Below are 15,183 nucleotides of genomic sequence, written 5' to 3'. Positions count from 1 at the left end.
TAAAATATGAATATGCTCCTTTAGTAAAAGATTCAAATAATACAAAAATATAAGTAGTGAAACATGAATGTCTACCTTTTCCCCTACCCTCCACCAGCACTCTCACCCTCTGCCCCAGAAGTAACCACGGTCAACAGTTTATTGTCACCCTTCCAGCAACTTTCATTTTCTATACATACAAATATCTTTTGTTTTTCTCTATATAAATGTGATCATATTGATCCACAGCTTGCTTTCTTCATGTAACCACTAATCTTGTAGATTTTTTCCAATAGGATCTGGCGCTCAGAAGGAAGGCCTGGGATGAGAAAATGGATGAGGGTCATCAGCTGAAGGCATGGGTTTGAATAAGAAAACCCAGGAAGTGTGGATAGTGCAAAGGGACAATAGAGCCAAAAAGGAAACTCTGGAAAACAACATTTAAGGCGCAAAGAAAAGAAGAACCAAGAAACAAAAATGCTAAAAGGTGATCAAAGATAGAAGAAAAAAATCAAGAGAATGATATCACAAAAGCAAAAAAAAAAAAGTTTCATGAATGAGAGAGTGATAAATAATGGTGAATGTGGCAATTAGTTTGAATAAAGGTTTCTGTAAACCTCCATTTAATGTAACAATTATGTGATCCTTGTTGACCTTACCAAGATGCAAACACAGAAACTGTATGAAAGCTCAAGATCAAGGAACAAATCCACTGGCCTCCCCTCTTACTTCTAACAGTAACTCCTCCTGCCAACCATAGGCTGATGCATAAAAAGATTCTTCAGTCACTGTTGATTCTTTTAACTGCTTATAATAAGATATCAATTATTGTCACAAGAGGACTGTATAAACTTTAGTATAAGCTTATGCAATAAATGCTGTTACCCCCATCCCAGATCTTCCCCCAAGCTCTGGAAGATTATGCAAGCCAGACTGGTTTCTACCAGCAACAGTTGTTATTAAGTGTATGTATCTGTCCCCTGGCTGGACTTTGAGCAACTTAAGGGCAGGAAGCATGTCTTAGTCCTCTTTGCATCTTCTACCCCATCACAGTATCTGGAAATAAGTGAGGGCTCAATAAATATTGAATGAATAAATGGTACAAAAAAGAAATATTATTATAGCATAGGAGGTGAGAGGAGAAATAAACACTGCCAACGAGAGTGGCCTAAATGTCTCTAATTTTATGACAACCTCAAATAGAGCTCTCTTAATTCATTCCTTTTATATCCCCGTCAAAAACTAAGTAAATAAAATAAGTTATTTCAAATATTTTTTGAAAGGGAAGTTGAGGTTGTACTACTGAACAACTGTAGTTTTTGGATAGGCTGAAAAGAGAAAGAAAAAAGGTTGTCAGCAAGGTCCAAATCATGTTTCTGGACCAGTGATCGGAAGAATGGAAAGCACATTTTATTTTTAAAAGTGAGAACAGACTTCAGACCATCTATTGTTACCAATGTAATAAAGTGGTCAAAAATCAATTGAAAAAAATAAACTGAATATAAATTATGTAAAACTCAGGACCTAAACTCTAGTTCTATATTCAACAAGTCTGATTTTTTTGGGTTTAATCTCATATAAGGAAACATTTCTGAAGACGAAAGCATCAAAATCTGTGGCTATCCATAGGTGGGGTACTTACTGTCTCCCTCTTCCCCAGTGAACATGGAGGGAATGTGTAGGTGAGTTTTTGTTGTCACAGTGATGGGGAGTAGGAGTCGGGGTAGAACTCCTGCAATTCCTGCACAATAAAGACTTTCCCCCTCCTCCCAGACACTCAAGTAGGTGAAAACATCTGCTTAGAATAATTTTGAGTCTAGAGCCTAGCTCTATTTTACATATAAATACAGAATATATTTTTGCTGTGGAATTTTTGAAAAATGTAATTTTTGGGTCTTCGGGAAAGTCATGATGCATTTTTGCATTGAAAACAATAGAAAAATACATCAGGACTTTCGTGACGACCCAATACTATGAAAATTTGAGAAAGGATTGTATCTTGCTTCATTCTGGAGCTTTACCAAGAGTTGTTCACCATTTCAGGAAATTAGGTAATGGGAGGTAATAACATAAATTGTATATGAACTTTAATACAACACACCTGTGTCAGCCTGCATTTTCTACCTCTCCTATTCATGGGGATTCTACGTAGATATACAAATCCATTCATTTTGCTCTTATTTCAAAATGCCAAATACAAAGAAATGGTCGATTGGATGTAATTTTACTTTTCTTATATCTAAACATGCATTATAAGTAGATACAGATTTCTGACTACCTCATTATGTCTTATAGTGAAGTTATAACCAAGCATTTATATATTGAAATATAGTACATATAATTTTCTTTTCTTTTTTCTTTTTAAGATGTTATTGGGAATTGGGGGAGGGGAACAGCATTGGGGAATCGGGGAAGGGGAACAGACAAGTTGCTGTCCTTTTGTTCTTCAGTCTAGTTGTGGAGGACGTCGCTTCACTGGCCCAAGCTGGTATTATCATTGCGCTCTTCCCGGCTGAGGCAGATCGGTCGCTGGCCATTGGACGGCCACTCACGGTGACTCACAGCAGCTCACGCTGGCTGCTCACCACTCACAGTAGCTTACAGCAGCCCACTGCAGCCTACGCCATCGCCGGCGACTCACGACAGCCCAGCTCTAGGTCCAGCTGTTGTTCACCATGTTAGTTGTAGAAGGGTCAGCGTCACTGGCCCTCATGTGGGATCTGAACTGGGGCCCTACTGCTCAGAGCTGGTGCTCCCAAGCCAACTCTTAACCAATGCGCCACTCGGCTGGCCCTACATATAATTTTCTTATGTCTTTCCTTATCTTTCTCCTTTATATCACAAAGATATATGACATTGTATTTTTAAAATTCTGTGTATGTAAGTAATATTTTCTAGGAATTTGATAGGATAATAAAGGGATGTTACAGAATATTTGTAATAAAATGGGACTAGAGTAAAAGGATTATCACTGATTGCTTCTCTACATTCTCCATCTGGAAAGAGCAAAAGAGCTTAAGTATATCTGTAAGAGCTTTGAATAACATCTATCTCAATATTCACTCTTTAGGGCCGGCCAAGTGGCTCAGTTGGCTAAGAGCTTGACCAAGAGTGCAAGCTCTGAGCAACAGGGCCATCAGTTCGATTCTCACATGGGCCAGTGACACTGAGCCCAAGCTGAGCTGCTGCTGAGCTGTCAACAGGTGGCAGGATGGCTCAGCTGGTGAGAGCACCTGCTCCTAACAACAAGGCTGTCGGTTTGAATGGTAGGCTACGCCCATCCACAACTAAAGACTGAACTCAGCACCTTGAGCTGAGCTGCCACCTGGATGGCTCAGTGGATAGAGCCTGTGCTCTTAACAACGAGGCTGCTGGTTCAACTTCCGCATGGGATGATGCCTGTGCCCACCCACCACTAAGACTGAACACAGCACCTTGAGTTGAGTGACGCAACTGGACTTGGAGCTGAGCTTGCTGCACCCTCCACAACTAGGACTGAAGGACAACAACTTGGCTGTTCCCCTTCCCCAATTCCCCAACACTGTTCCCCTTCCCAATTCCCCAACACCGTTCCCCTTCCCCAACTCCCCAATAAAATATTTTTTAAAAAATATTGACTCTTCATCTTAATTCAGTATCCCTCCCTTTCCCAAAAAAGAGAGAAAAATGTAAATACTATAGTAATAGGCATGCTTACCAAGCTGGTAATCTGGATTTTTAAAAAATTCAAGAAGAACATTCTGAATCTGCAAATCAAAGAGATCATATATTACTTCTCAACTACTATATATTTAGTATTTTAGACTAAAAGCCACCCATACTCTTTCAATTTAGGTCCTGGGTAATCCTTCTAACCCAGGGACAACAATAGTAATAATTAACATTTAGTTTATAGTATATTTCAAGGTATATAAAAAATGCTTTCACATATACGTCCTCAATGGTTCCCAATCTTTTTGTGTAAAAGCTAAGATGCTGAGAGTGAGCCTGTTTTGCCCCCTCCAGGGACATTTCCATCATGATGGAGCTAAGGCACCTTTGGCAACCAACTTGGCAATCCAAAGAATCTTCTATAATTCCTCATTCTTCAATTACAAAAAAATAAAATTTCAGAGTTCTCCTTGGTCCGTTTTTTTAAAATAGATTTTATTTTTTAGAGTACTTTTAGTCTCATAACAAAATTGAACAGAAAGTATAGTGAGGCCCTATATGCTTCCTGCCCCCTACCACCACCGACACAGCTCTTCCCATTATCAACAACCACTCCGCAACACATTTATTACAATCAATGAACCTTCATTGAAACATCAAAACCCCTAGTTTACATTAGGAATCATTCTTGGTGTTGTACATTCTGTGGGTTTTGACAAATGTATAACGTGTATCCATCATTATGGTATCATCCAGAATTGTTTTACCGCTAAAAATCCTCTGTGCTCTGTCTATTCACCTTTCCTTTCCCCCTCACTCCTGGAGACCACTGATCTTTTCACTGCTTCCACAGTTTTACCTTTTCCAGAATATCATAGAGTTGGAATCATCCAGTATGCAGCCTTTTCAGATTGGCTCTTTTCAGTTAATCATATGTCTTTATGGTTCCTTCATGTCGTTTCATGGCTTGATAGCTCATTTCTTTTTAGTACTGAATAATATTCCATTGTCTGGATGTACCACAGTTTATCTATCCATTCACCTATTGAAGGACTTCTTGGTTGCTTCCAAGCTTTGGCAATTATAAATAAAACTGCTGTAAACATCTATGTACATGTTTTTACATGGACATAGTTTTCAACTCCTTTGGGTAAATACTAAGAAACATGATTGCTGGATCATATGGTAAAAGTATGTTTAGTTTTATAAGAAACTGCCAAACTGTCTTCCGAAGTGGCTGTACCATTTTGCATTCCCATCAACAATGAATAAGAGTTTCTGTTGCTCCACATCTTGGCCAGCATTTGGTGCCAGTATTCTGGATTTTGGCCACTCTGGTAGGTAAGTAGTGGTATCTTATGGTTGTTTTTTCTGTTTTGGCCCATTTTTTAATCTGTTGTTCATTTTCTTATTGTGGAGTTTTGAGAGTTCTTTGTATATTTTGGATAGTAGCTCTTTATCAGATATGTCTTTTGCAAATATTTTTTCTCAGTTTGTGGCTTGTCTTCCTTGGTCTATTCTTAATAATTCACTTTGAATAAAAAATATGGGGCCGGCCGAGTGGCACGATGGTTAAGAACTGGCTTGGGATGCCAGAGGGCCCTGGTTCGGATCCCACATATGAGGGCCAGTGACACTGCCCTCCACAGCTAAGATGCTGAACAACAGCTCAACCTGGAGCTGGGCTGCCATGAGTCACTGGCGACGGCGTAGGCTGCAGCCCCTGTGGCAGTGGGTTGCCATGGGCTACCGTGTGTAGCCAGCAGCCAGCGTGAGCGGCCAGCAGCCGCAGTGAGCGGCCGTCCAGAAGCCGGCGACTGATCTGCCTCGCCCGGGAAGAGCGCAATGATGGTGCCAACTTGGGCCAGTGAAGCAACGTCCTCCACAACTAGACTGAAGAACAAAAGGACAGCAACTTGTCTGTTCCCCTTCCCCCAATTCCCCAGCTCTGTTCCCATCCCCCCAATTCCCCAATAAAAAAATCTTTAAAAATATATATATATGCTTATAATTCTATCTAACTAGTAAGTATTCTCACATCTATATATACCTAACAGAAAATATTTAACTTTTAGAGCACAGATACCTTTCTGGAGCTAAGAGACATGGTCTCTTAGCCCACAGAAGTAATTAGTCACATGCATACAAAATACAAACAAACAAACAAGTGAAATCTATATCTGTCTGTAATGAAGAGTTTAGGAACTTCTGCCAAAGTCAATGTTTTAGAACTCTAGCTATGTTTAAAAAAAAAAAAAAAAAACCTCAAGAGAAAATTGAAAAAAAATCTACTCTCATGGACTAGACCTGCCAAGAATTCACTTACCTTAGCAGGAGTGAAAATTTAGAGGGAGGCTTTTAGCACGCCACGCAGTGTTCTAGCCATCACCCTCCTGTTGCCCATCCCACCTGCCCTTCACAGCGTCCCCCTTTCTCACCACTATCATCGGAATCATTCCTTTGGGGTCTAGAATCCATTCATTGAACTGTTCCTGCAGAGCCTGTCTCCGTGTGTTGGCCACTTTGACTTTGACTTCACTTAAGCGTTCTCTTTGTTCTTGTTGCTCTTTAATCTTCTCCTTCATCTTAGCTACTCTGAAAGAAGTAGAAATAGAACATATGTTAAGACCACCTGATTTAACTTAGATTGTTCAAATGGTAGAATACAAGAGTTTAGAACCTCATCTAAACTTTGTACCTGCCTTTTCTCCATGAAATTGTCCTTGATTCAAACTGGCAGCCCATTGATGGTGGGCTATGCCCACCTGCAACTAAGATTGAACACGACACCTTGAGCTGAGCAGCCCTGAGCCGCCGATGGGCGGCTGGATGGCAACTGGACTTGGAGCTGAGCTAGCTGCACCCTCCACAACTAAAACTGAAGGACAACAACTTGGCTGTTCCCCTTCCCCAATTCCCCAACACTGTTCCCCTCCCCCAATTCCTCAATAAAAAAACAAAACCCTGCAGCCCATTAATTATATGCTGCCTTCTATTATGACTTGTTATATGCTGACTTCTACTAGAGATAGGCCTTATTTTACCCAACTAAATACTATGCTTAGGAAGTACTAAGAATATCTCTAGGAGTTGGCACATATACCCTAAAGCAAGGTTGAATGCACTAAGACTTTAAGTCAGTGAGCTTTTCTCTTCTCTGGACTCAGAAATAATGTGAACGGACTCTGATTCATGGTCTAGGGTGGAAGCTTGAAAGCTGCATTTATAACAAGCATCTTGGGTGACTCTGATGCCTTGGACCAAACTTTTGATTTCTGTCTAGGAATATATATTGCCAATTTCCTTATTCTGGCCAGAATCAAATACTTTGACAGCCCCTGAGCATAACAGTTACTCTTGTAATGAGACAGAGCTGTATCATCCAAGTGGGAAATTGGTGAAGAATTGTGATTTTAATTGTTCCTATGTTCATTATCCCTATTAGGACTTCAAAACCTCCAAACTGGCTTTGATTGAAACACCAAAATGGCTCAGAATAATAAAAATAGCTGCTGGTTTCAAATGCAAATTTCCAATAATGTTTGAGGCAGGTCTTCATCTTTCAAAAAAGAAAAACGGAGGCAATTTGATTTTAAAATGCAAAAGAATTTTCAGTAAGAACTGGTAAATTGGATACCTTTAATAATCCAAAAGAAACAACTAAAACCTAAGTCATTACATTATGCCCTTATTAAGCCTTCAAAATTCTCCAGAAACATAAGACTGCAAAACTTTGAAGTTTGAAAATCAAAAGAGGCAAGTGGTTTAATAGGGTAGAAGGGCCAGTTTCTAACCACTAGAAGATTAGTTATATAGTATTTTAAAGGAAGTGCTAAGTTCCTCTGATACAACTGCTAAGCAGCCAAACTTCCATCACTTATCTCAGAGCCTCCAGACCCTTTCTCTGCTGGCTCTCCTGCTCTTCCCCTACTCTTTCTCCCTCTGCTACTTTATCTATCTCCCTCTCTCCCTCTCTCTCTTTCTTCTCTCCCTTTTCCTTCTCCCTCTCTCTGCATGACCCTCTTTTCTGTGTCTGTCTTTCTCCTAGCTTTTTCTCATTACTCATTCATTCACTCACTAAGTCAGTCACTTATTCACTTATTATACACCATTATTGGGCACCTATTATAAATTCTGCCATTAATAAAGTTTAGGGTCCAATGTAGAACAGGTAAGTAAACAATATTGTATACTAAGAACCGTATTTCCCCATGTATAAGATGCACCTTAATTTTGGGGCCCGAAATTTGAAAAAAATGTATTACATAAAGTTATTGAACTCAAGTTTTATTCATCATAAAATTCATACAACTCCTCATCACTTGTGGGAAATGCAAGTAAAAAAAAATCTACAAAGCTGGCTGAGTGGCTCAGTTGGTTAAGAGCTCGCTCAAGAGTATGAGCTCTGAGCAACAGTGGTTCGATGACCGGCCTGAGCTGAGCTGCCACTAAGCTACCAATAGGTACCAGGATGGCTCAGCTAAAAAAAATAAGGGCGGCCTAGTGGCTTGATGGTTAAGAACTGGCTTGGGATGCCAGAGGGCCCCGGTTCGGATCCCACATATGAGGGCCAGTGACACTGCCCTCCACAGCTAAGATGCTGAACAGCTCAACCTGGAGCTGGGCTGCCGCTGGTGACGGCGTAGGCTGCAGCCCCTGTGGCGGTGGGTTGCCATGGGCTACCGTGTGTAGCCAGCAGCCAGCGTGAGTGGCCAGCAGCCACTGTGAGCGGCCGTCCAGAAGTCGGGGACTGATCTGCCTCGCCCAGGAAGAGCGCAATGATGGTGCCAACTTGGGCCAGTGAAGCAACGTCCTCCACAACTAGACTGAAGAACAAAACGACAGCAACTTGTCTGTTTCCCTTCCCCCAATTCCCCAGCACTGTTCTCAACCCCCCAATTCCCCAATAAAAATCTTAAAAAAAAAAAAACTACAACCACTGTATAAGACACACCCAGTTTTTAGACCCCAAACTTTTTGAAAAAGGGTGTGTCTGATACATGGGGAAATACGGTACTGCTACAAAAAAAGGGGTTAGTAAAATTGGATTTCTGTCATATTTCTATCTGCCTGAAATACTTTCCTCTCCGCTCCCCCTCTCTCACTCTCTTTGCTTGATTAGATCCTCTACACCTTTTAGGTCCCAGCTCAGACATCCTTTCCTCTCACTTATTAATGCCCACATTTAGAAACAAAACCTAGTTTTGTGCTGCAGGGCCACTATACATGAGACTCCTGATATAATCTAAAAGGATTTTAAATTGATTAAGTAACTCATTCAAAGAATGAATAAAATTTCTCTTCTGTGGTCTGCATTATCTTATAAGGATATCCACATCAATCAACAGAACTCCAGAGCATCCAAAGCTCTTAATTTTGGTCAGTGTAGAATAGGCATAACCTGTAAACAGTGTAAATATAAGTATACATCCACATTTAAGGAGACTGGAAAGGAGGAAAGACTAGTGGGATAAAATGCAAAATGGTCACAAATGCTTCCCATTTCTGTACGCATGTCTGTTTGTATGCAGTGTAACTTTGCAGCTCCTCCCATCAAGAGGTTGGAGTCTATTTCTGTACCCTTGTGTCTGACGTGGCCATGTGATTTGCTTTAGCCAATGGACCGTTAGCAAACATGATGCAAAAGAAAGCTGAAAAGTGCTATTAATTATACCACAATGAAACTGGGAAGAAAAAAGAAAAGAAAGTGCTTGAACATTGGGGCTTGCCCTCTTTTACTGAGCTTAGAAGCCCTTCCACCACCACCTTAGAAATGAGCTTGGCTAGCCTTCTGGGTGATGATCCACTTACTTCCATTGCTTTTGCAAACAAGTGATTGATAGACAAGTGATTAAGGCTATCAATTGAAATTGACACCTTATAACAATGCATGAGCAAGTCCAACTGATACCATGGAGAGCAGAGATGAGCCATAAACCCAGCCCAAAGTTACCAGCCCACAAAATCACGAGCAAATAAATTATTATTGCTTTAAGCCACTAAGTTTTGAGGTATTTTGTTATGCAGCAAAAGCTAACTAATGAAAGTTCCCCATCTTAACAAGCATTTTGATATCTTAAAAAAAAAAGCATAGTATAAATCTAACTGATTGTTAACCCTAGTTGTGACAATCCAAATTCCATCCATTTATGCAAATTGTACAGGGAAAATCTTCCACTCAAGCAGAATTTGCCTTAATTTAAATCAAAACTGAATGTTGTATTTCATCGAAACTGGTTCTAACTAGCTTAAGTGGGTAACTGACCATGAATTTTGAGTGATTCCAGTATACCAGACCATTACTGGGCCTAAATGAAGACCTTTGACTGTTAAACAATGGGGCTTGTTTTAATCAATCATGTACAAACCTATGGACTTACTTTGTCCTGTGCAGTGTGATAGTTATCAGTTATTATAAATCTAACCGGTATGAAGCTCCCTTCCTGATACTTAAAAACCCCTGAATGTTCCTCTTCGGTGAACTATTCAGTGAAGTCCTCACTGGTGTATATTCCCTTGTCTGGAAAGTTAATAAGCTCAGTTTTTGTTTGTTTGTGTGTTTGTGTTTGTTTTTAAGCTCTAGTAGTCTTAGTTTCACAAAGCTAATCTGGACTTCTTGCCATTCCTGGAGCATATCCATATTATTCCTGTGATGATTGTTCCTATAAAAATCCATATATGGTGTGTCCATTTAATTATTGTACTAATTCTTAGTTTCTTTTTGTTTATTCAACATATATTTTATTTATGAAATGAGAATCCTAATATAAGTGTAATGACTTGGGAAAAATCTAAGTTACTGGTTAATCAATGATATTGGAACAGATAAATAATTAGGCTTACTTGGAATTTTATAAGATGCTAAAGAATATTTATCATAACTTCCCCATTAAATACTGATGATTAATTCCAAAGATTTCAAAATTAAATACTTGATTCCCCAAATTAAGATATAACTTATAACGATCTTATGTGTCTAAAAACAATAAAGAAAAAAAAACACACACAAAAAAAATCTTTCATCATGTGGGCAAAAGCCAGATTAGATTAGTTAATTCACAATAAAGTGCTATTTGAAGTGAACTCTAAAGGGATAAGGTAAAGAGGAAGAAGAGTGATATAGGCAGAGGGGATGGCATATGTAAACATCCTGAGTTAGAAAGAAGCATAGTATATTTGAAGAACTGAAAGAAATCCTGTGCTTTTGGAGTAGAGAGTGTGAGGAAAGAGGCAAGAGGCAGGGCTAAAAAGAAAGTCAGAGACCATGTCATACAAGGACGGTCTTACAGCCCAGTTAAGGATTTAGGTCTTTATTCTAAGAGTAAAGAGATACCACTGAAAGATTTTACATTGGAGGAAAAACACGATAAGATTAACCTTAAAAAAAAATCACTTCAGATGCGAGTAAAGAACAGATTGGAAGAGGGCAAGAGTGGATGTAAACATACCAATTAGGGGACTATTGCAATAGTGCAAGTGAGAGATGATTGTAGCTTACACTAGCGTTGTCTCAATGGGGAAGGTCAGAAATGAATAGATTTGAGAGAAGGAGGTAACATCAATAGGACTTAATGATTCACTGGAAGTGAGTAGTAAGGAAGCAAGTATCAAGTTTGGTTGATCCCTCCGCTTTAAGCTTGAGAATCTATTAATAGATGGTTAGCCAAATAAGACAATGACTTGTTGAAACTGAGGTGCTTATGAAACATCCAAGTGCAGATACTGAATAGATAATTGCATATACTGTTTGGAGCTCAGAAAAGGTGTTTGGGCTAGAGATATAAATCTAAGAGTTATGAGTGTATAAATGGTAACTGATGTCATGTGTTGGAATGAGAACACTCAGGGATGGATTATGGAATGATAGGAGAACAAAGCCTAGCACCATGCTTTAAGGAAACTTAATCTTTGAAGATCAGGTAGCAGAGAATAATCCAGCAAAGGACATGGAGAAGGACTAAACAAAGGGAGAAGGAAAACTAGTAAAGAATAATGTCATGGAAGGGAAGAGAAAGACTATTTCAAGGAGGAAATGGTCAACATCATTGAATGCTGCGAAGAGGTCATGTAAGATGAGGACTGCAAACTTTCCACTGGGCCTATGAATCAATAGAACTGTTGGCACATAGTAGGCATGGAGAACATTGTGATCTTGGTAAGTGCCATTTATTGAAGAGAGCTTGGAACAAAGTCCAGATAGAACAGGTTGAGAACCATGTGGAAAGTAGATAAAACGTATATGGACAACTGTTTTTGATAAATTTAGCTATGTTTTAGTTGTATTTCTTCAACTACACTGCATAAGTTCCTCCTAAAAAGAACCAAATTTTGTAATTTTTCCCTATTAGGTATGGCTCAACATTGAGCACTCAGTAGTTATGCAATAAATACTAATTGAGTGAAGAAGAAAGACTCCTTAATAAATTCAAGTTATTAATTCATTCATCTAAAAAACACTTATTGAGCCCCAACTTATCCCAAGCACTGTGCTCAGTATTGGAAATACAGGTGTGATAGAAAATAATCCTTGTCTTCAAAGAGATTATGAGGAGGTATATCAACAATTACATTACATTGTGCTAAGGGTTGACATGAGCCTGTAGATGCTTCAGGAATATATAAAAAGAGTACCTAATCCAGGCCAGATGTGGCAGAATGTATCCCAGAAGTGATACTTGAGCTAATTCTTGAAAGACAAGGAGTGATTAGCCAGCTAGAGAAAAGAGGGGAAGAATGTTCTAGACAGGGAAGATGGCACTCTGAATTTGAGAAGAGGACATTTGGCTAGTGGTTACTTGATATGTATAAATTGATGTGCATAAACAATGCAGCCTATCTGGCTCAGGTGGATTAAGTCAAGGGTTGGTGGTCTGAGTTCATTGTCACTAAGTGCTGAGTACCTCTGATCTAGTGCCTGCCTCCACCTTTTGAAACTGGCCTTGATGGTGAAGATTTCTTATTTCCAAATGAGGTGGATGAGTTCCAACTGAGCCACCTTGCTGGAGGAGTAAGAATATTCCCCACTGGAGGGCTGGAAATCACCTGTTTTGCTGGTGTAGGACCAAGCTAGGGCAGAGGATATATAACCCAAGGCAGTTGCACATAAGGTCGTTAGCCATTAGAAACCAAGGCAGGGCCGGCCGAGTGGCGCGATGGTTAAGAACTGGCTTGGGACGCCAGAGGGCCCCGGTTCGGATCCCACATATGAGGGCCAGTGACACTGCCCTCTACAGCTAAGATGCTGAACAACAGCTCAACCTGGAGCTGGGCTGCCATGAGTCGCTGGCGACGGCGTAGGCTGCAGTCCCTGTGGCAGTGGGTTGCCATGGGCTACCGTGTGTAGCCAGCAGCCAGCGTGAGCGGCCAGCAGCCGCAGTGAGCGGCCAGCAGCCGCAGTGAGCGGCCGTCCAGAAGCCGACGACTGATCTGCCTCGCCAGAGAAGAGCGCAATGATGGTGCCAACGTGGGCCAGTGAAGCAGCGTCCTCCACAACTAGACTGAAGAACAAAACGACAGCAAGTTGTCTGTTCCCCTTCCCCTAATTTCCCAGTACTGTTCCCAACCCCCCAATTACCCAATAAAAATCTTTAAAAAAAAAAAAAAAAAAGAAAGAAACCAAGGCAGTTACATGTAAGGTCATCAGTCTGTTCACTTCTGGGAACAGAGAAACAATCTTTGGAGGATATCTTCTTTTGAGAACATCAGTTACTGGATAATTTTAAATGAATCAATAGAACTGTTGGCAAATACTAGAAATGTATGAACATCTTAGATGGCCTTAGGTATTTCTACTCCAGCACTACCATACCTTATCAGGCATTATCCCAGATAACCAGCCCTAGCCGGGGAGAACTTGACTCAGGAACTCTGCCTCGGTCTTTTTAACATTAGTGATGTTATATGTCACTAGAGACTCATTCAACATCAAGTTGCAGGTGTGTGTGTGTGTGTGTGTGTGTGTGTGTGTGTAGTGTGGTGTGTAAGATATTAGGGTAACATCCAGGGAGACCAGGATTTTTCAGTCCATAAGCACTTCAATTTCTAAGTACTTAATAATAGGATATATGCATATTCAACAGTGTTGCTTAGAGATGGATATGAAGCTAGTCAGTGTATATGCATTATTATTATGCTTTAGGTTGAACAAAAGTAGAACCTGTTTGGTTGGATAAAGTTTTATGACATATATTTGGGTATAATAGCCATTCAAATACTATAAAAAAGCATTTTCCTTATCTATCCACTCATTTTTGGCATAATCTGTTTTACTGAACTGATGAAATATGATATTCAATACAGATTTACGAGATGACGAATATTAATAATATCACTTTGAGAGAAGCACCTACAGGGTTTCCTAACATCATGTAAGCACAAGATTGGGCTCAGTAAAGAGGTGGCAGCTGGTGTGGAGCATGAGCAGACATCTGTCTAGAAAGTTGCTGTCTCCTGGCTACTGAGGAACACCCATGTCAAGCATGAAACATTCCCTCAGTCTTGCCAAATCCTAGTGGTGCCATCTTGTAAGGATGAGTTAAACATTTTGAGGTTGTTTTTTTTTTTAATACAAAAAGTAAATACTTTGAAGTAAACTCTCAAACCCTTTGAGATACCACATTCCAAAAGAAACATACACAATGGATTTGTGACATAGTCTGCCTAAATTCCTCAAACATTATACATGAGTTAATTTGCAGGGAATTATTATAAGTAAAATAAAGGCATGCATCTCTTTCCCTTTTAGTTTTCTTTGGTGTGTGTTTCCTTCATGCTTGAACATTTATACTGACTTATTTTTCTTCTTTATGTCGCTGTGATACAGGAAGTAATTCTCTGGAATATTTCTTTGTAATTCTTTCTCTTCATGGATTAAGTGGTACATGATTAGCCCATAAGGCTAATAAAGAGGAGTCACAGGAAAAATACCCAAAAGGTATCTCAAGGTGCATCACAGATGCACAAGTGATAATAATAAATAAGCAACAGGTGTAGGGATCAGAGATCATTACCAAGCCAGAAGTGGCTATGCATCACTATAACTGCCATACAGGAAAAGATCCAAGTTTTTGCCTTGAGTCTCTTAAAATACTTCCTGGTTTATTTGAACTCTCATTTTAGGATTAGGACTGTGTATCAGGACTGGGGAGAAAAAGAGAGGAAAATTAAAGTATAATAGGCCCTTCTTCTCTGGAATAGTGTAAAATTCTAATATTAACAATTGTCTTCTGTAACCCTTTTTTTTTACTGTTTAATGCTTTCACTTTTGAAAATATCATACAGTAAAATTGACCATTTTGGTGCATGGTTGTACTAATGTCAACACATGTATAAATATGTCTAACCATCACCATCATCAGGCTATTGAAAGTTTGTAATTGTATTTTAAGAGCAAATTTTTTCATTATCAATTCACAAGGCAGTAGTGACTTATAGAATATGTATTCTCATACACTGGAGGAATCAAAAGTAAGAGGGAAAACATAATAAAAGAAAGATGCTAAAAGCAAAGGAAATATGAAGAAAAGCAAAATGACACAAACCCAGCTTCTTATT

At 39.6% G+C, this 15,183-nt stretch overlaps 1 protein-coding gene across 1 annotated transcript in view; it reads right to left on the bottom strand.

Annotated features, from left to right (window-relative positions):
* EFCAB5 (EF-hand calcium binding domain 5) overlaps positions 1-15,183 on the bottom strand; it is a 114,158-nt gene that overhangs the window by 72,036 nt on the left and 26,939 nt on the right. Inside the window, exons 6-7 of the mRNA XM_019650418.1 lie at positions 6,069-6,225; positions 3,677-3,725 (exon numbers count right to left, since the gene is read on the bottom strand). Coding sequence (XP_019505963.1) covers positions 3,677-3,725; positions 6,069-6,225 — 206 coding nt within the window. The remainder of the gene's footprint in view (positions 1-3,676; positions 3,726-6,068; positions 6,226-15,183) is intronic.

The sequence above is a fragment of the Hipposideros armiger genome, unplaced genomic scaffold (genome assembly GCF_001890085.2).
Source record: "Hipposideros armiger isolate ML-2016 unplaced genomic scaffold, ASM189008v1 scaffold_141, whole genome shotgun sequence".
Taxonomy (NCBI): domain Eukaryota; kingdom Metazoa; phylum Chordata; class Mammalia; order Chiroptera; family Hipposideridae; genus Hipposideros; species Hipposideros armiger.
Note: the sequence above shows the minus strand (reverse complement) of the source record. Positions and strands in the feature narration are given on the sequence as shown.